Source organism: Trachinotus anak, unplaced genomic scaffold, assembly GCF_046630095.1.
Source record: "Trachinotus anak isolate AG129_WGS33_773 ecotype Australia unplaced genomic scaffold, CSIRO_AGI_Tana_v1 ptg000015l, whole genome shotgun sequence".
NCBI lineage: Eukaryota > Metazoa > Chordata > Actinopteri > Carangiformes > Carangidae > Trachinotus > Trachinotus anak.
Genome location: NW_027273866.1, coordinates 3,972,639 through 3,994,353, shown reverse-complemented (window position 1 = coordinate 3,994,353; position 21,715 = coordinate 3,972,639). Strand labels below are relative to the sequence as shown.

The 21,715-nt window shown below is 41.1% G+C and overlaps 2 protein-coding genes across 5 annotated transcripts; one reads left to right on the top strand and one right to left on the bottom strand.

Moving 5' to 3' along the window:
* Nucleotides 1-391: 391 nt before the first annotated feature.
* On the bottom strand, nt 392-21,144 carry tdrd9 (tudor domain containing 9). The gene is made up of 35 exons (XM_071497543.1): nt 20,888-21,144; nt 14,736-14,821; nt 14,526-14,593; nt 13,766-13,987; nt 12,420-12,542; nt 11,997-12,077; nt 11,747-11,911; nt 11,560-11,663; nt 11,336-11,455; nt 11,035-11,119; nt 10,900-10,957; nt 10,684-10,788; nt 10,503-10,600; nt 10,271-10,402; nt 9,628-9,790; nt 9,396-9,459; nt 8,852-8,915; nt 8,699-8,743; nt 8,263-8,316; nt 7,704-7,820; nt 7,441-7,548; nt 7,188-7,288; nt 6,911-7,081; nt 5,892-6,003; nt 5,534-5,749; nt 4,754-4,843; nt 4,390-4,647; nt 3,618-3,785; nt 3,138-3,208; nt 2,956-3,065; nt 2,386-2,482; nt 2,151-2,289; nt 954-1,072; nt 795-867; nt 392-661 (listed from the first exon to the last, which is right to left on the bottom strand). Exons 1-35 carry the CDS (start codon nt 21,013-21,015, stop codon nt 563-565), a joined length of 4,014 nt encoding a protein of 1,337 aa, XP_071353644.1. The 5' UTR covers nt 21,016-21,144; the 3' UTR covers nt 392-562.
* On the top strand, nt 14,847-18,747 carry rd3l (RD3 like). 4 transcript variants are annotated; one of them, XM_071497558.1, is made up of 3 exons: nt 14,847-16,254; nt 16,931-17,271; nt 17,923-18,747. In XM_071497558.1, exons 2-3 carry the CDS (start codon nt 16,958-16,960, stop codon nt 18,284-18,286), a joined length of 678 nt encoding a protein of 225 aa, XP_071353659.1. In that variant the 5' UTR covers nt 14,847-16,254; nt 16,931-16,957; the 3' UTR covers nt 18,287-18,747. The 4 variants fall into 4 exon arrangements, with proteins under 4 accessions (XP_071353659.1, XP_071353657.1, XP_071353658.1 ...); XM_071497556.1 differs by having other exon boundaries at nt 16,477-17,271; XM_071497557.1 differs by having other exon boundaries at nt 14,847-16,611.
* Nucleotides 21,145-21,715: the final 571 nt, after the last annotated feature.

Genomic DNA, 21,715 nt, shown 5'->3' with positions numbered 1-21,715 from the left:
CACCACAGCTAAGTTTGAGGTGATAACCCTTTGGATGGGAGACTTGGAATTAGCTATAAATAGAAGCCAATGAGTTCTGGCACAGGCACACCTCTAGTTGTAAGAGCTTAGAGAGAGAGAGAGAGAGAGAGAATGTGTGTGTGTGCTTGCTGTAGTGACAAATTTAACTTGACTCTTGGGTCACAATGAGACTATGTTTGAATGAAGACTGACTGACAAGGCTCATCTGTTGCAAACAACTATTTTTAATGGCTCACTGCTGAAGCAATGTTACAACAAGCTGAACAAGATGAATGCAACCAATGATCAATGAACATTTCGTATTAGCAGTCAACTGTTTAAACAGGGAAAACTACTTAAGTAAAAGCTACTAACAACAGGACTGATGATTTTGCTGTGCTGCTACAGTTTCATTCAAATGTAAAAAAAATAAAATAAAAAAAAAATAAAAAGGTAAAACATATATAATCCTCTGAACACAATTAAATTAAAATTCCTGGCAACTGCCAGTATTATATCATTACAATCAGTTCAACACAAATTCAACATTTAAAGTTCGATTTTATGTGTTAAGGAGAGTAACAGGGTGTAGCTGGAAGAGAACACCTCTTGTCTTTCCACCACCAGGCTCCATGATATCCATCCTCAGAGAGGGATCCACCTACAGGACCGAAAAAAAACTTTGACGCACACAGTACTAAATTATGCTAGAAACTATACAACATGTATGAAGGACAGCTGATGGTTAAATGCAAAGTAGCAGAGACGGATGAAGGAGCACAAATGCAACATACCTGGTTCCATTTCTCCAGTTTCTCGTAGTAAACTGGAGTGACCGCTTCCCGTGGAGGTGACTTGGTAAACAGTCTACATTACACAACATAAACAGATTACTAAATGCAGACACAGTGTTAAAAAATTTAGACTTGATTTCTGTGGGTGTTATGGGTAACCTCATGAGGCGTTCCCGACAGTCCTCCTGCAGGTGGCTGACCCTGTCAGGCCCCAGATGCAGAGTACCACAGGGTCCGTCACACGCCAGACGGTTTATAGCCACCCGTAAAGCATTTATCTAAAAAAGAAAGAAAACATAAAATCAGAATCAGAATCAGTTTTATTGCCAAGTATGTTTTCACATACAAGGAATTTTTTCTGGTGATTGGTGCAATTGATCAGCAACAGTGGGGCTCTCTAGCCTTGTTGATAAGGCTAATAGCAGATGGGAAGAAGCTATTTTTGTGGCGAGAGGTTTTGGTCCTGAAGGACCGCAGCCTCCTGCCAGAGGGGAGTGTCACAAAGAGTTTGTGACCAGGGTGGGAGGAGTCAGCTACAATCTTCCCTGCACGCCTCAGAGTCCTTGAGGTGTACAGGTCCTGGAGGGATGGAAGATTGCAGCCAATCACCTTCTCAGCAGAGTGGATGATACGCTGCAGTCTGTTATTGTCCCTCTCCGTGGCAGCAGCATACCAGATGGTGATGGAGGAGGTGAGGATGGACTCAATGATGGAGGTGTAGAAGTTCACCATCATAGTCCTTGGCAGGTTGAACTTCTTCAATTGCCTCAGGAAATACATCCTCTGCTGAGCTTTTTTGATGAGGGAGCTGATGTTTAGCTCCCATTTTGAGAAACTAACCCATCAATATACAAAAGACAGTGCTGCATCATGTAATAGATGAGTACTGTGGTAATGGGCAAAAGGCCCAATACTGTAGGCTAAATCAATAGCACTATACTGCCATGTACAGCATGTTCTTGAGTTTGTTACAGCTATTACACTACAGTTTTATTACCCCTGCCAAGGAGGTTATACTTTCACCCATGTTTGTTTGTCAGCAGAATTACACAAAAAGTACAGAACCAAATTGCACCAAACTTGGTGGAGTCAGTAACACTTTGGAGAAACACTATTAGCTCCATATATTTCAGGGACTACTAGCATACAAGGACGTGCTGCAACCTAGCATTGTTTTTTGTCCCAGAGTATGCAGTGGAAAAAAAGTTGAAAATAGTTCAACTTCTAAGTGAGACAGTACAAATCACCTGTCGGAAGCTCAGATTAGGCCAATGAGTGACAAGGACCTGAGAAAACTAATCTGTGTCCTGTCAGGCACAACACATCTGTCACTCTGCCTCTGGTTGCAGCTGTTACCTCAGTGATGTCCTCAACATCAAACTTGACGTCAAAGGCGAGTTCAATGTCGTGTTCAGGTAGGATGCCCTCTTGCGTTTGACTTTTCCAACCCAGTCCACAGAGGGCACCAGTATAGCTGGTCCTCTCTTCATCAGTGCTAAGAGAAAAATAAATGAATAAAGAAACATTAGCATGACTTTTTGATTGTGCCACCTTTAAGATGTACAATGTTAAGTCTGTGTGTTCAACTAACCGCAACTCCATGATGGGGGTGAAGAGCATGGTAATGAGTGCAGGCAGTCCGGGGATGTCTGGCATGATGGAAGTATCTTTCAGGAGTATGCGAGTACCTGCAACACAAACATACACTTCAAGCTGCAATTTTGACATGTGGAAGAAGAAACTCAAGAACAAGCCGAAAGACATACAGCCCTAGCTTATCATGGCCTTTATAAAGCTGTTCTGATAAATGTATCAGCAATTTTGTACATCCTGCAGTTGGAGCAACATTAGCATTCATTTTGAGTCGTGCTTCTGGAGAAACTGACAAATGTTAAGTTCACTATTGGTACCAAATCCTGTAAGTATCTGGGTCTTCAGCCAGCTATATGCACCTCTATGTCCAACTGTTTGCTGTTTGGTGATGGACAGGGAGTGTGAAGTGGGTTTATTGCGTCATTTTTGCTGAAAACAGAATTTACAACCAAAACAATGAGCTGAAAGAGACTAAAATGATCTGTAGAGGTGAGGGGAACTGACAGGAGTTTGCTGACAGTTTTCTGTGCACGTCACTTCAACAAACCCCTTTCACATTACATGGTACCTGTGGAGTTGACTGACACAGTCCCAGCCACCAGCATCCTCTGGTGTTTGTAGTGAGGGTCTTCATTCAGGGCCAGGGAGTTGATGCTGCTCCTCTCTACACACACAGTCCTGGAAGAGGACACACTCATATGCAATGAGAACTTACAAGTTTAATTTGGTCTTGGTGTATGTAATGCTTACTTGTAGTAGGTCTTGTGGCTCAAGCTGTGGAAGTTTATCTTGTGAGGACTGTTTGGTCCATGCAGTTGAACCTGTGGTGTCAGAGAGAAGGAAGCAGTCAGACATCACCTGATGTATTCATGGATCCATTGGTTGTTGTGATTCGCTGTGATCACTGGTGTCATTATTCCATCAGACAGAATGGGTGTGCCTCTGAATGAACACCAACACATCAACTGAGCCACTGAAATGGCTCCACCTCCTGGACAAAACCATCATCTAACCAGTAACAAAATATGAACATCTCAGCACACAAAACCTATTTTTTAATATTCAAGTTTTTCCTCCATTCACTGTTTTTTTTCCTTGTTGCCATCTTTAGATTCATAAAGCACTTCGTGACACTGTTTTTGTGCTATGCAATCAGTTATTTTTTTACTATTACTAAAATTTTGGTACAATATAATATGAAAATGTTCTGTAAGCTGCAGTGTATCTTGCCTTTGTCTTGGAAAAGGACTGGCTGCTCTTGGAAAAGTGAGCAAGTAGGCTATCAATGAGGTCCTTCTCCTCTTTCTTGCGATCCTTCCAGGAGCTGCTGGCAGCATTGGGGACATATGTACCTGTTTCCATGTCCTTGTACAGGGACATCAAAGCCTCGTGGTTTTGCTGCAGGGGCAAACAAAGATGAGAAAAGCACAGCATTTGCACAGTTCTTTCTGAATTTGGGCTGAGATATTTTTCCCTAAAAATCACGTTTGTCTCAACACACTGGGGCTTATTGTAGGACATCCATAGACTGTCATAGACAGACAGCTTGTGTCAAAAAAAACCAACAGCTTAATTTTCAGGCTTTTATCTTCATTGAGATCAAAACAATGCTACAACATCCAAAAACAACATATGCTGGGAAAAAAAACCAAACTGAAAATACAAAGGGACGAACACACACACACACACACACACACACACACACACACACACACACACACACACACACACACACACACACACACACACACACACACACACATTATGGTAAATTTATTGGCCACTAACAGCCAACCATACAAAGCATTCAGATTGATAGTGATTAAGAGGGATATGTTGTAGGCGTGATTTCTATGGATACTGTGATACTGTTTGTCATGAAAATTTTGGTGTGCACCTCTCAAGCCTGCAGGGGGCAAATGGGTTTTTGATTTACTCTAATATTGCACAGTGCCTAACACATTACATGTGAGACACCCTGAGCTCCCAACTGTTTTGTCACCTTGGAATCAAAGCTCTCTTCGGCGATCACAGCATGTCCTTCCTTCACCAATATGTCCACTACACTAGCGTTTGTTGTCTCTGTGTTGATCAGCAGCTGAACACGCATGACATTGTGTTGGATGGAGTACAGCGACACAATGAGTGACTGGCCCTTCACCAATGTGATGAAACGGTCGCGGGCTCGGCTGCTCCACTGGTTCCCCATGATGATCGACCGAGCTGAAGGACGCATTCCAATAACGTGGAACTCCTGTGCCTGAGACCACAAACAGTGTTTGAACATTAATATTTGTTCAAAGTTTGAAAAGTGGAACAAATAAGTCTACTTTCCAGATAAATGGTGCCACTCTTAGTATTACTACCTGGAAAGGGTGAGACAGGAGGTCAGAGGGGAGCTCTCTGAGACTGCTCGAGGCAACAACCGCTGTGTTGCCAAAGTCCAAGAAGAACACCTGCAGAATGACAGGAAACTTACTGTTCTCTGGTACAGCAGGTTATATTAACAATTGCTATCATACACTCCTGTTAAGACTGATTTCCCTACCTTCAGTTCTTCATGTCAAGGGTTAACATATTGATCAGTTTTCAAAGTTACAAGACTGAATAGCTGGAGGCCCGTATTGTGAGTGCATTTTGATGCAATCCCTTTAGTTCCCAAAGTTTTTTAAAAATACAAAATGCTTACTTCTCTACAAAAACGTAACCTAACCACTGCCAGTTTTTTGCAGAATTTTCTTTTCTCTGCCCCTCTGCTTTTCTTCCACTATTGTCACGTCTCTAGTAGAGACCTCGTGCCTTGTCCTAGCACCTGGCTGGATCACCAAGTTTAGACAAATTATTCTCTGAAACTCAGCTAGGTAACTGTAGAAGTTGGTGAAACCTGTACTTGTAGCATTAAATACACTGTACTGAGCTACTTCAAGCACATTATTTGCAAGAAAACATTGTTTATTTCACTTAACCTTTTCAACAAAGGTGATGAAATCTGTGATAGGGAGATTAGGGAGAGCTGTGTGGAAAAGTCATTAAAAAAAAAAAAAAAAAAAAAAATTCAGACAGGAGATAAGGACATTGCTTTTAAGACAACTGAATGGATGTGCTACATCGTGACCAGAGAATTGCAGTGTGTGAGACATATTCACCTCCACTGTATTGCCACGCATGTGCAGGATCTTGGCACGGTAATACAGGCACTGCTCATTAATCTCAGAGTAAGGAGCCAGACACAGCAGGTTGGGGTAGAGTGACACAGTTACAGGATGCAGGGTGCGTATGTTAATATCAGCTGTCAGATGGCGCTGCTTCTCCAGGCTGGTTTCATCTGCCTGGAACCCCCAGAAATGCCCCACCTCCACCACCTGCAGCAGAGATCAGAGAAAAGAGAGGACACGTTCTTGTAAGATTCAGGCATTTAGTCAAAAACCCAACAGATGGCCTTCAGAGTTTTTCACAGTATTTCTTTTGAAATTTGTCAGACCAGGTTAAATGTAGAGGACAAACCTCTGTGATGTTGACCACAAACAAGCGGTTGTGGGGTAGCTTATCTGGGTCAATGGTGCTGCTCACCACTCCCACTGGGCAGACAGATTGGTTCTGGAAGTCGACATTCACTCTGTACAGAAATGGCACACAGAGAACTGGACTTTAATGTAATGGCACATTCACTTTCACTGCACTCACACTGTGAACAAGGTGTCAAACTGTATTTATTGTCACTTCGATATTGAATGTCATAACATCACATTATTTTAATGAGTTTATAGAGCTGTCTGGCAAGTGTTCCCAAGGTATCTTAAATCAAAAGATAACTTGCAAACATAAAAGTTTATTCAGAGTTTACTACTGACCACAGCATTTGATGCAATGATTTCCCAAGCACTGTTTATCAGACAAGACTAGAAGTATCAGTATTAGGAAAGAGCCTGTGTCTTAGTAACATATCTTGTAGCACGATAGATGCTTGTCAGTATGTCGGCTTGAATCCAGTTCCTTTGGTTTGACTGGAGCATAAAAAAATTATAAGTATCAAAATGGAAAATCTATTTAAGGTTACTAATCATGCCAACATTTTTAAAGTTTTAGCCAAGTAGAAATATCACTGTTAAAGGAAAGTAATCAGTGAGAGCAGACAGTGAGAATAGTCTGTGAGCTGTGTTATTGGATATTTAAAAATATGCCATGTCACCCCATCTCCCACCTCCCAGAGGGAGGTAGGAAAGCGCTGGTGCTGTGTCTGCCTAAAACCTAACCTCTATGAGTCAAAGTGATTGCTGAGGAAAGTCATGCAGAGTGCAAGGATGTCAGATTATATTAAAGCTCAGTGCATGGGCAGTGACCTGTGGTGCAGGGGGCTTCACTTCCCAAAAAGGCAATCTGACCCCTCAAAACACACAGTCAAGCCTTTTTGCTCTTGTGAAATTTTGAATGAATTGAAATTCATGCAGGAACAGATTTCACTCAGTCAGACAGGGAGAGGAGTCAAATTCAGTATAGGTTTCCATGTGTGAGTAGAGCTGTACCGTGGATATTTCATGTGAGATATGTTTCTGTTCCCAGCGCATTTTTCTATTTGTTCAATGGGGTAAACCGACAGCTCCATGTGACGGCCTTGCTGGCCCAGGAGGAGGGCAAGGGATACCTCAGGCAACACCCCTGAGTCTTGAGATGTCCTGTAGAACTCAACATAGGCTCTAAGCACACAAGCAAAAACAGTGAGATAATAATGAGAAATTTAAGTTCTTCTTAAAAAATGTATTGTATAGACAAACTGCTGAGGTCTGATTTGCCTCCCTTTACCTGGAGCTCTCAAAGGAAATGGCTTTGACTTGCCCACACAGACGAAACAGAGACTGCATTTGTTTATAGTACAGGAAACTGTACGGAGGGAGGTTCCTCACCTGGACACAACAAAGCATCTCACATTACAATTACAAGATCCCTACTTCCTATGTATCAGTCAACAAAAGTTGTTCTGCTGGTTGTAAACATGTTTCACAACCATGAATTCAAAGAGTAATCATTTGTTGGCTGCCAAGACCAAGGGTTATACCATCACTGTTGTTCTGGGGTTGAAGCCACTTAATTCTCTGGAGGCCAATTCTTCATCTATTTCCCCCTGTACGAAGTAGTTGGGGTAGTACGCACCAGCAATGACCACCTAAGACAGACATAGGTGCAATCTAAAATAAAGTGACATTTAGGCATGTGTATAAAACTCCAATGACGGATCAAAGGTGTACACTTTAACTACACTTGGACCTGGCAGATCATTTTCAGTGTGTACATCTCATCATGTCCGGCACTGCCTCTAACCTGAAGAATGAACTTCTGCCTGTGTGTGCTGGTGTAGTCTGATGGCTCAGTGTTGTCCTGCACATGCATGTTGAACTGGGACACTCGGTTCTTCAGGTCCTCACACAGCTCTGCAACCTAGACAGCGAGATATTACTGAGGAGGGCTGGACCACAATTTGTTTTCAAACATCTTAATTTCAATTGATCATTGACCTTTTTTCTAATACATGAGAAAATAGTCAAATGTGCACCCACAGAATATAATCAACTAGTTCAAATCTGTCACTAAACTTGAAGAACAATGTTAAAAACAAGGTTGTTTATAGACTCAATTCTTGCCATTAAAACTTAACAGAAAATTGAGAAAAGGTTTCAGGTTGGCTGTACAACTGCTACTGAAAAATGCAACATTATATATATAAATATGTACAATCCAACTCTCAGTCACTTAACAGAAGCAAGCTCCAGTCTTGGTGACAACAAGCACCTGTTTTTCACTGCTAAACTAGGATGGAAAAACACATCTTGTAATGTGTCTCCGTGAACTCATGACCCAGCTCTCTGCATTATCTCTGTACCTCCCTGATCCTCTTAATCTGAATGAAGTTCTCTCTTCCCCAGTCCAGCTCATCCTAAGAGGAGAAAGCAGCCAAGACAAAAAAAAAAAACATCACACAAAAACAGAAGAGGAGTGCTGCACTGGTTTATAATGCCTAAAACAAAGGTTTTCGTGTACAGTTTAAATATTTACATATGGGCAATGCTCATTATATCTATTTTCCCTTGGCAACTGCTACGTTAACTATGGCATTGTTCTTTATGTTGTTTACACAGCAATTATATTTACCTCACTGTCAATCATAATATTATTTAAGATAAATAACTTTTCAAAGGATGGCTCCATACAACAGCAGTAGACCATTCTTATTTGCAAGCTATAAAAAATAAAATCAGCATCTTTTTGAGTGTGTTGCTGTTTTCAGTGAGCTCATGCTTGGTTGTTGTTTTGTTCACCTTTGGGTGTCTCAGATGTCCTCTCTTTTTGGATGACTGCCATGCCTAACAGTGAGACAATAGGGGAGGGTTTTAAAAACAACAGCCATTAGGCACGTTTTTAATTCCATTGAACACCACAACTTGCTGTTGACGTGACATCAAATACATTACCTTGAAGGCATTGACAAAAGCTATGGAATCACTTGGTGTGCCACGGGCAAAGGCCAACTTGCTCCTGGAATTAAAAAATACCATTCAGTGCAGATAGGGGGGGAAAAAAAAGATAATACATAGAAGCTGTTTCTGGCCTGTACATGGTCTAATAAAAACATTTTGCAACTTACAATATGGACTCTAGTGCAAGAAAAACTAATCATGTTCTGTTTTAGAAAAACATACAAATATCTTCTAGGGGAAACCATACAGAGATAGCTGGACATGGTATGACAGTTTTTAATGACTATTTCATCATTTTGTGTGTCCACAGAGGGAGGCGTAATGTTTTTGGACTGTGAGCATCTGTTTTCTGCTGCAAGGCATCTAATCAGCCACAGAACACTGTGATGAGACTAAAGATATAAAAGTGAGTCAACAGTCAATAGAGGGGTCTACATGGAATCCCACACATCCCGTGCCTCTTTGTCGAGAAACAAAAACAATCTATACTGACAGCCCGGCAGTCTATGAATCATTTCAGCCACTGGATGTGACTCACCTGTGGCCAGCAAGCTGCTGCATGGACGGTATGGCAAAGAAGCTCTTCAGAGAGTGTGAGGCAGCTGAGGATATAACAAACACTCACTCACTAAAAAACATTACTTGTACACAAATGTATTCCAAGAGCACAATTGTGACAGATTTTTTGACCAATCTATGTCTCTGCGACTGCAAATATGTGCATATACAGTATCAAGAGTCCCATTCCAGGTATATAATGACAGACTGACCTATGATCAGGCACTCGTCCAGACAGCCAAAGACGTGGCCCAGGACAATCATCTTCCCCAGGTACAGGTCCACAGGCAAGTGGGCCAGTACTCGTCCAAGGAACGTTAGCTCACCATCCTCATTTTGACCTTTGGCATCACTTTTCACAGACAGTGCACCCATCTACAGAATAAAACACACGACTAGTGTCACGATAACAGCCTTTATTTCTACCACTCTTAAAACTAATCTCAAATTAAGTTTTACTGTTAATATTTGATGATTCACACATGTAAATGGCTCATATCATTTTTACCTTCACTGATTTGTAAGAAAAATGAGAATAAAAAGATAAGAATAAATAAGAATAAATAAAAACAAAAATCTTTGTGAAATGTTTATAATTTATCAGTGATTAAAAGAAAAACAAGCCAACATTGCCCTACATAACTCTCACCAAACAGACTTGACAATCCTAACACTGGCTGACACAAAGCTCCTGTGAGAGAACTCCAGGTCTAATACACTGTGACAGAGCTGAGTGGTCAGATGCCCGCCTGAATACATAACAGTCATCATTACAGCCACAAATTCATACACACTTGACTCAACATTAATGGCTCTCTCAGGAAAGACTCATCAATCTGCCATCTTTTTACTGACCTCTTTGAGTTGGAGTACCGTTCTCACTATGTCCCCAAGGTTGGGGGGTGAGAGGGCTGTTGAGAGTAGGGAGCGGGGATCTCCCATGTCCAGCAGCTTCACCTTCAGCATGATGGTGGCCAAGGGGGCAAGCTGAGAGGAAGGCCAACAGTAAGGAACAGATGGATTGTCAGAGCTATTCTAAAAACTGTGCAAAAATAAAAATCTCTGTTTTTTTATTACAATCTCTTACCAGCATCTCAGGGATCATGTAGTCTGGAATTTCATTCCTCCAGAACTCTTTGGTGACAAGACGGTAACAGTAGCCCTTAGACACTCGTCCTGCCCTACCTGAGAGAGGGAGGAAATAAGTGAGAGAGGTCAAAAGTGAGCAGACATACTGCAGTTAAAATTCTGTGCTGTAGTTTTCATACCCCTGCGCTGGTTGCAGTTGGTTTTGGATGCCCAGGTGAGACGCAGAGACTGATAATTGGTTTCTTGATCACAGACCAAGTGACGGGCCAGGCAGAAATCAATCACTGTGATGACAAAATAAAACCCCCATTACAAATTAAAATAAATAAATATAAATTATAAATAATTAACCCAAGCATTTGTCAAGGTAAAGAATAAAGCCAAAAAAAATCCACCATATTTGACATCGGGAACAGTCACCGAACTCTCTGCGATGTTGGTGGAAAGGATGACCTGTGAAGATGAAAATGTCATCAGTACAGCAGGTACTGAGAACACATGTGAGACAGAATAAGATCAACTGCTTTCACCTTCCTGTATCCAGGGACAGGGAACAGAAACACCCCGTTCTGCTCCTCCAGTGTCACAGTGGAGTGGAGGGGATAAACCTGCAATCTGAACAACAGAGGTTCATTTGTTGTAATAGTAAATATGAACGTTCATCAGTAGAACAGGTAATGTAGGTTAATAAGCATTATAAATTTTAGAGATGTTAATTCTGATCATCATTACTGAAACATAAAACTGACTTGTCTTAAAAAAAGAAAGCCAGGGAAATTGATAAAAAGACAATATGCATTAGCTACAGAGAAAGGTTAAACATAGATGTACCTTTTGTGGACCAGCTTGGACAAGGCCTCCTGCATGTAGCTTATCTCATGTATACCAGGAAGGAAAACCAGCACACTGCCCCTCTCTGACAAAGTCATGCCACCTTCTTTCTCAGCTTTTCTGCTCACCCACAGATACGTATTTCAGCATATAACTGAACAAACAGGGGAGAACAATGTGTCTTGCCAAGCAGGTAAGAGGGCTAAAAAACACTAAGGCTTCACCTGGAATCTTTGCCCTCCATCTCGTCAAAGCTCTGGATGAGACTGATGGCAAGATTGTACATCTCTACTGAGATATGAGGGTCATCTAGATGAAGCGATTCAACCTGATGAAGAAGCATACAAATATGTAGACGGGCCTCAAAATACAGAGGACAGCAGCATCAGAAAACAACTATCATCTCATTACCCTGTACGGAAACAAGTTTTGGAGGTCATCCAGATAAAACTCCTCAATTGCATAGGGTGCCCCTTCCACCTCAAACACGTAGGCTGGGTTCATCTTGCCCCGAATTGGGGTGCCAAAGTACTCAGCAAATTGCCTGCAGTTAATGGTGGCTGACATGAGGATGATCTGGAAAAAATACAGGTTACATGAGTGAGTGTTCAATGAATTGAGGATGACAGAGGAGGGACGTTTACTTTGATCTATCAATTACCTTGACATAACGAGAGTTGGAATGTAGGAGCTTTCTCAAAACCAATAAGAGAAAGTCCATCTCCTCAGTGCGCTCATGAACCTTGAGTAAAGGAAGAGTTGTTAATGGCCGCATTTGGACCCAGTAGTCAATAATCACTGATTAGAAAATAGGATGAAATGATTAAGCCCTTCCCCTGTAGTAACATAAAATGTAAATTAAACCAAAGCAAGACATGACATGATGTAGCAGACAATTACAGCAAAATAAAATGAGACAAACTTGAATTTAACAAGTCACAAATGAGTAAAATGGATAATATTTTGATTTACTAGCCAACATATGAGCTTACTAAGCCAGATAATTTGTGATCTACCCAATAAACACAAACTAAAAATTTCAGTACCAGTTAACAGAGTAATGCACATTCAAAATGATCCTCACCTCATCTACGAAGATGTGGGAGTACTCTGTGAGGCACTTGGCTGAAACCAGTTTTTGCAGCAGCACTCCTGTAGTCATGTAGATTAGTCGGGTGTGCTCAGTAGCCATCTTCTCAAGGCCAACCTGAAATACAAATATTCAGAGTTGTATATAAATCTGTTTGACACGTATCCTTGAATTTTGAAATTGTAAATCAATACTATCTCATTTTGGCACTCTCACAGGGGATATAGAATTTGTTACTCTACAAAAATCTGAGAATCCTGTCATCGGATCACCACTCTGTCTGCCTGGGAGATGTCCATCTGCAGTGCCATACCATCTATGTTTTGATTTCCTTACCACGGTCATAAATGCTTTCGTCCTTACGTTTTGTACAATTTTATAAAAATTAAAACACTGCACAGATTCACAGAGTTCCAGAGCACATTATATATTTCTCCAGTAGCAAATCAAGACATTCCTTTTTGCCATGTAAACACAGACTTATTGTCTCGCATTAAGTTATATTCCACTGCCTCTGACAGATGAACAGAAGAGGCCAGAGTTAACTTCTTCTACAATGGCTTTAGGCATCAACTTTTTGCAGCATCTTAAAAAGTAATATCTGCAGTTCCAACATGTCTATTTCTAGTTGATTTTGAAGAAAATATCAGTGACCTGAGATAAAATCCATTGCCATCCTGTGCCTGACCTCAGGGAAATACTTTTGGTTCGCTGACTCAACTCTTAGCACGAAAGAACTTTCCATTCATTGACTGCAGGACTTTCATGAACCAAGCCAAAAACAAAAGGGGAAGAAGGGAAGAGCTCTCTCCTTGCAGCAAACAGTTAAAAAAATTCACCCAAGCAAATAAAGAACTAAATATTCAGGTTATTCTGCATTACCTGAGCGTTATATCTCTCTTACTAACATCAACTGTTTATTATTGCTCCCACTTTAAATTACATCATCCTTAACTCCAGAGGTCTGCACTGAGCGGAGGAGACAACAGTTATTATTAGACACACTTTTTCAGAGCTCTGCACAATACAACCAGACACCCTGGCAACAAAGCACACATGAGTTTGTCAACACATGCATACAAAAACTTGTTTTTTTTAAGTGGGAGAAAGATGCAATGGGTGCTTTTTGTGCATCCGAAACTAACTGAATCAGTACAGGTCAATGCTCAGTTAGTGCAGAGCAACTACTGTTGCATGAGAGTGGCACATGTGCTAGTCTCATCCGTTCCTCCCTTATATATTATAAAATAAACACATAGATAGCCCTTCATATATGTGCAGGCCCATATATGTAGTGCACAGTTTAAATAAATCAGATTACATCTAAACGTTACACCAACCTGATATCCCACCAGACTACCTAGAGTACACTTCCGCTGTATGGCAACCCATCGAGCAATACTGGTGGCCCCAATTTTGCGTGGCTGGGTCACCACAATGTTGCATGAGGCATTTTTCTCATTGTAGTGGTCCAGAATATACTGTGGCAGCTGGGTGGTCTTGCCACTGCCTGTGGCTCCTCGAATAATCACTACAGAGTTGTTCTCTATGAGGGAAATCAGCTGGAAACACACACACACACACACACACACACACACACACACACACACACACACACACACACACACACACACACACACACACACACACACACACACACACACTTACTTAACAAAAAAAGAAATCCATTTGTCCAGTTGTACCATATCACTGACATAAAACAGACATTTTAAAATAAGTCATGAAATTGTAGTGCAGATGGATGTGCTAAGATGATTTGTAATCAGAAGTCTAGACTTTATAATCTGCATTAAGAAAGTGCATCTTAAATGACAGAATGAGCTCCTAAAATATACAAACAGAAAATTTTGCCTAGTGAATTTCAAGTTAGGTGTTGTCCTGCAACATCACATAACACTGAGTTCATCTTGGGCAAACAGTAAAAGCTTTAAAGTACCACTGTCCTAAGGATATAGTTACATTTTCAGTAAAACTCTTTACATGACCAAAAGAAAAAGAACTACAGGAGAATGAGTGTGCACTTAAAGACCATCAGGCTGCGTGGTTGGGTGTATGCAGCATATGGACATTACATTTTACCTCCTGTCTGTTTTTAGTTATGGGCAAGCTGGGGTACTCATAGCTGGCGAGTGGAGGAGGAGCAGTACCTGAAGATTCAGTTTACAACACATAGAAGTACAGATTAAAATGCATAAGAAATACAGTTCAGTATTACAGATTTCTGTACATTTTACAATGTAGTTAAACATGATTTAAGACAACAAAAAGCTAACAAAGTTTAAAACTCACTCCTCACTGCAGGTTCTATTTTGTTTAACCTCCCTCTGTCTGAGTTCACATTCTTCTGTCTGCCCTCATCAGGAAACTCTGGTGGTCTGAAGAGAAACAAGATTAATTTTAGGCAGTTTATAATGTCTGAGGCTCTATTAAGCAACAGCAATAACGTCAATGTTAACAACCTGTTAAGAACAAAACAATGTGATTTTAGGTTATATAAATGATGACCTGATATTAAATAAGCCACTGTGTGTAGGAACTTAAAATTTCAGGCTTTTTGCCCCAGTTTCCCTTTAAACTACAAACGTACTTCTTCAATTTCACATACCACATAGCAATCTATTTACATTCTACTTATATGTGACGACAAGTTTCCTTCTCTCTATTCATATGTGATAGACAACATTCCTTCTTCAGTAATTCTGGATGGCAATGTAGAGGTAAACAATATAGTGTTATACTTAGTTTCATCTCAGAAAGCACAACTGCCAAAGTCCCAGGAGCACTGTGTAAAACAAACATGCAATTACTGAATGAAAATTCTGCTGCATGTACTGGTAAGGACAGGCTAAAAATAAGAGCCTCAACTTAAAGCAGCTTTAATAAATTCCCTTTGTCTCACCACTTCTGAATTCAATAGCTTGTAGCAATGTGAATATGCTACAGTTTGTCAGTCTTCATCACCTTAGCTACAGTCAGTTGTGGGTACTGCAACACCTAACAGTATTTGACACACGAGACAGACCAAGGCTGGGGCAGCTCTCAGAAATGAAGGCATTTTTATAATCACTTATAAAAACACAGATTCTAAGTTGAGAAACACCAAGTTTATAATTAAAAGTATACTTCGAATGTAAGTTAACAGTGGGTGAAAATACCAGCAGCTCTGCCCACTTCATTACTTAATGTCATATCTAACTTTGCTCCGAGTCTCTGCCTCCTCTGGTCAGCTCATCCAGGCCTGTAGCACTGTAGCCTGGAGAGCATTCCCAGTTGTCTCTGCCTCTCCCTTTCTCTTTGTGAGGGGAGGATTTTATCGCAACAGCAGGCACAAACTCTGACAGAGGAGCTCAAATACAACACACCCACGGCTCTACGCACACATGCACTCTCGCCCTCTCCCTTTCTCTCCAATGCACACATTTCGTGCAAGCTACAAAGCAGCTGACCTTACAACAAAGCTGCACACTGCACAGAGGAGAGTGGGGTGAAAGGAGAGGAGAGGTGACAGCTCTTAGTCAGTTAGCAGTGTGTGACTAACTCCCCTGGAAAAAGTCTGCGTGACAGCAGCAGCGGGAGGGATGATAAGGACAAGACAGTAACTGCAACACAAAGAGGGAAAACGCTTCCAACACTTGAGACATTGGAGGATTACTGCCGACACACATGTGATATGCTCCTTCGATGGCATTTGACATCAAGGGACGTAGTCGACAGCGAGTGAGGGAATTAAGTTTGTGTGGACTGAAAAAGAGCTGGAGACTCAATTTCTGAATATCTCACAAAAGCGTCAGCAGTGCAGTTTTCACCTGTAAGTACAAATCTTTCTTTTCAATCTTCAGCCAGATGCTAATGTGATGATTCCATCCATGTCTAAGTATTGATTTTTTTTTCAAAAAATCATTTTTGGAGCTTTTGAGAAGGAATCAAATCAGACACAAGAAAAACACTGTTTTGCAACCTTACGATGTGTAAAGTGCTCTGTGAGGCTGACCTCTGACTCTGCAGGCTGTGTAATCCATCTGAATCTCAGGTGGAAGCTGTGTTGAATCCATCATCTTGAAAAAAGGGCCAAACACGCACACCTGGGACATTGTGCTTTGCAGAGTTTGACTGGAACTGAAGACAATCATAGCACCCATCAGGCAGTGACCAGAGGTCAGCTTAGGTATGGGGTGATCATCCTTCACTGTCAACCTTAAAACCTTAATTTTAAATTGTATTATGCAATTATGGATAAAATGAGAAACTAAATTTCCTCATTTAGAACTAAAAGTTGAGATTTTCTTGCACATTTCTCATCATAGTCTTGGAGGCTGAAAATGTGGCCATGTTTTGCCCTCCTGCCTTTACACAGTTTGTCTCAATTGACGGTGCAGTTTGGAGAGAAATTAGCACTTGTTTTAAAGCGAGAAATATTCAAGCATATTCAAATGCTTTAAAATGGCTCTACAATCCAGAATAACAAAGAATTCTTGATTTTTCAGTTTTCAGGACTGTCTGCTGTGACTGTCATGCCCCTGTTCAGCTGGATGAAGTGGTCACATGAGACAAGAGTGCAGACTCAGGATGAAGGGCCACCTCTTAAGTCCTCAGGGGTTGTGCCCAACCGCATGTTGATCAGAGAGCTCCTGTGGCATGTGGAGGAACGTGAGCAGCTGGCGAGGGAACTGGAGCGAGAGCACAGGCTGATCCACAGCACCCTGGGTCTCCACTGGTTTCAGAAGTACCCTAGGTTACGGACCCTCATCCCCACATCAGAGCTACACCAACTGGAGTTCCTGTGTGCCCAGATCCCACCTATCCATGCAGCCACCATACTTTCCAGGTATTTGGTAGTGGCCATGCAATGCTCCATCCCCACATTAGTATGCTGTCAACAGTAGCTAGCTGCTACTGTATCAACACAAAGCCTGACAGCAGGCAAAGCAGAAAAGACCCAAAGGGAAAGAGAAGCAGGGCAAGCTGCCAAGAAAGCCATTATGTGTTATTGTCACAGAAGAAGGCAATGTAGGGTGTGAACATGTGAAGGTGAAGGATGCCCTGTAAGGCTGAGTGCAGCCAGACTCCTGGGGTTTCCTTTCATCATCTCTATGTTAGGAATTATGATATTAAAATAAGGTTGAAGAGTTGTTCTACATGTCTGAGCCCTGTGACCTACTTATTTTCCATAAAACTCACTACTAGGTCACTAGTATGTGCTTACATAACCGCATTACCAAAGAATAACACATTCAGTAAGATAGGCGATAATGTTTGTACCATTTCCACAAACCTGTGCTGTTGTCCTAAATACGTCATTCTTGAAACTACAATAGACTCAAAAGCTGGAAGAGCATACAGGTCTCACATTTTATGATGGGTAAAATACAGAAACATTAAAAACTCATTGCTGAAATTGTGGGACGCTGTCACTGTGTTGATGCAAATCCTTGCAACTTCATTAAGTGTTAAACTTTATTGGGGCATCTTTCCACAGGTTTCGTGAAGTGCTTGCCACAAACAACATAAGGCCCTGGGAGCTGGCATCTGTCTTCAAGCAGTTGCTGAGGGACTTCCTGAGACAAAAGCAATATGATGATGAGGACGACCTCTCAGTGCAGCCAGCACAGCTCCAACCAATGGAGGCTTGGACCAGCCGCTACAAAATGAAGCAGGGATTTGTCACACCTACCGTCCCCAACTGTGGAGACCACCCAAGAGAGGAGATCCCAACAATCTCTGGATATGTGGACCGGGCAATGCGGCACTCCAGTTCATTCACAGCCAACAGGGACTGGGACCTTCCATATTACTATCCAGTTCCTCTCAGGCCCAAAGGGGCATACAGCACTACACTGTGAGAGGATAAACTGCTCAGTGTCTGCGATCTTGTGGAAAACCAGACATCACACCCTCAGCACGGAGATTCAAAACTTAATTTGTACTAGTTTTAGATATTTCAAGGTTTGTGACCAAAATGCATTTCATTACAAAAACTAGTTTTTTGCCTGCCTGCTCTTTTTAATCCTACACTTCTGAGTGGTTTTCTGTAGTTCTGATTACAGGCCTCAATTAGACTTTGCAGAGTTAATGTGTACCTATGAAAGTTCATCACAGGCTGAAAATGTCCTGAGTTTTGAGAAGTTCAGCCAAAAAGATTGATATTCCCCTTCTCATGTTGTTTCATTTGATGTTGAGCGATCGTTTCCACCTGGTAGTTTGTGGACTGTTCCGCGGCGAACGTTCAGTCTTTGTGTATTAATAAATTTTTTTTTTTTTTTAAACCAAAGAAGAAAAAAAAAGCATGCTTTGAATAAAGAAGGCACACTACAGTCACACTACCCTCTGCTGGGCAGGGAGGGAAAGAGGCCTCAGATGACAAAGCATGTTTTCAATCGCAGAGTTTTAAAATTATTTATGTTGATTTGGTCATATTGTAATTTTTATCCTCTGTCGGAGAAGCCCAATAACAGACTTTTATATTTATTTTTAGAAGAAAAACATTGCAAGGGCGAGTGTGACCAAATTTGTAACTGTACCTGAGATAAATCAGAATGGGTCACAAATTATAGTCATGAGTTTTTCTTTCTGTGGCATCTAAAGTGTTTGAACTGCTGGTTGAAACTGACAGGAGAAGTGAACATAAACTGATGGAGAGCATGAATTTAAAAACACAAGTTGCAACTGATTATACTTGCTGGGATACTCTGAAACTAGAGCTGCAACAGCAGACACCATATACCTTCCTGAACCTTAAAGGTTTTTTCGAACATTCAGTCTTTGTGTATGAATTTATATATAGTATAAAAGCCACATTTTTTCACGCCAGCACAAAACATTAACGAAGCAGCAAAGTTGCTTAGTGACAAGGGTTGCTTTTGTGCTGCATTTACGGTACTGCCAGAACCTTATGTAAAACCTATTATTACAGTACATCGTTTGAAATGGACATTAAGGGAGAAGTATGAGGAAGACTTGTGCAAGAAGCAGACTAATAATCAGTCTTGATTTAGTTTCATTCTATGCTAAATCACAAACCATTATTATTTAATATTCACAGAGCATTTACTATACTGATTTAAGATGCTCTCAGATGCAGAAAGCCATTCGGGGGTCTGATGTAAAAAGCACCTCAACGCAGCATATTACTGGATGTATCAACTTCAGGTTGATGTCTCCGCCAGTTTTTTTTTTTGTTTTTTTTTAACGTTTAAAATAAATAAATAAATAAAAATTACCGGGTAGGAACGCTGAACGTTCGCCGGGAAACGTTGCGCAAACTACTGGGTCAAAAACGAAAGTTCCAGGAAAGTTAAAACTTTTCAGGTTTTTTTTAAACAAAAAAAAAAAAAGTTCACCAGGTAGGAACGTTCGCGGGGGAACGTTCGCGTTCAGGGAAGGATCCCAGCGAACGTTCCCCCAACGTTCGCGGGGGAACGTTCCGCAAACTACGTTTCCCGAACGTTCGCTGGGATCCTTCCCTGAACGTTCCCCGAACGTTCGCCGCGGAGCGTTGCCCGAACGTTCCCTAAACGTTCGCCGCCGAACGTTCCCCAAACGTTTGCCGGGAACGTTGCCCGAACGTTCGCTGGGAACCTTCCCTGAACGTTCCCCAAACGTTCGCCGCCGAACGTTCGCTGGGAACCTTCCCTGAACGTTCCCCAAACGTTCGCCGCCGAACGTTCCCCGAACGTTCGCTGGGAGAACGTTCGCTGAAAGTTCGCAAAAAGTAAATAAATAAATAAAATAAAAGCATGTTTTGAACTAAGAATTTGTATTTGTCTTGCTGTCTTACTTTTTACAAGTTTGGTGTCATGACAGACTCTAAAACATAATATTAATTTAGGTTTGCATCATGCTGTGGGTGGAACATTGCATTTTGAAGTAATAATAAATATATTTATTTCGTTTTAACCCAGAAAAGTACACAGATTCAAGTTGACAGTGCACAGCTCCACTAGGATTACTGCAGATACAGGCACAACTCTCAGTTTGGAGTCCTGTTTCATACTAAGTTGTATAGGTAATGTTTCTATATACTGTCAAGCTGAGTTGTTTTTTTTCTCTTAACACACTAACACTAGCCCTTATTAATTCATATTTTTTTTTGTTGTCATTTTTAAATAAAATGGACAAATAAAAATACTGAACTTGTCGAGCAAGACATCTCAACACTTCAGTTTGCAATGACTAACCTCCGACAGTTAAACAGGTGCAGATAATTAACATGATGGCTACAACTCTGTATCCACACAGGCCGCCATCCTCCAAGATATGAGCACTGCTACTGCCAGTTTTAACCTAACCAGTTTGTTGCTGGTTAAAAAAAAAACAAAACACCTACAACCTGGAATATTTTCAAACTCCTGGCACAGAACAGGCGATAAGTGGGGATGCTAGCTAGCATGAGGTTAGCCAACGTTAAGCTAACCGACCATTAACTTTGCCTCAGGTTCACTCACCTGGTCTCTTTCGACGCTGGTTCTTCGAACTTTCTTTCACCCGCCTCTTCTGTAAGTTTAATGTTTGCAAAAGTGGTCCCCGAGGTGAACCAGTCCGAAATCTGTTCTGCGGTGAACACTTTCTTCATGTTGCATGTGTTTAAGACAGGTACACCCTTCAGTCGTTTCTCAAGCCAGCTTGGCCACCGACCACCTACGTGCGACAACCGGAGACAACCGAGGTTAACGAACCACTCGCGTCGCCCCTTGGTGGTTGGACTAAAAACCGCACACAGTGGAAAAATAAATCCATATATACTATCCTTTTAAACTATATAGATGCACATTGCGTTCGCAATTTGAAAATATTTTGTTGGCAAACCCCCCCCCCCCAAAAAAAACTATACTGATAAAAAAAATAATATTCATGATATAGATCTAGTATTCTAATATCAGTAAGTCAAAGGCTACTGGTCACCAGCTTTTGATTTACAACTCTAAATATCCAAATTCCTGGTTAAATGAAAATCTTCGTCCACAAGCTTTCGTAATGAGATTAAAGCTGAAACAATTAGTAGATGATTCCATCATTTGATCTGCAGAAAATGAATCAGCAACTATTCTGGTATTTGATTAATTGTTCAAGGATTTTCTTTCAAGCAAAAATGCTTGAAAAACAGTTTTTCTATTTCACAAGTGTACACTAAATATTTTGGACTACTAGTAAATCATATGAAGACATCACCTTAGGTTCTGTGAAACTATAATTGGCATTTTTTAAAATTTTATATTTTATAGACAAGACAGCTGAGCAATTAATCTAGAAATGCATCAGCAGATAAATTGTTA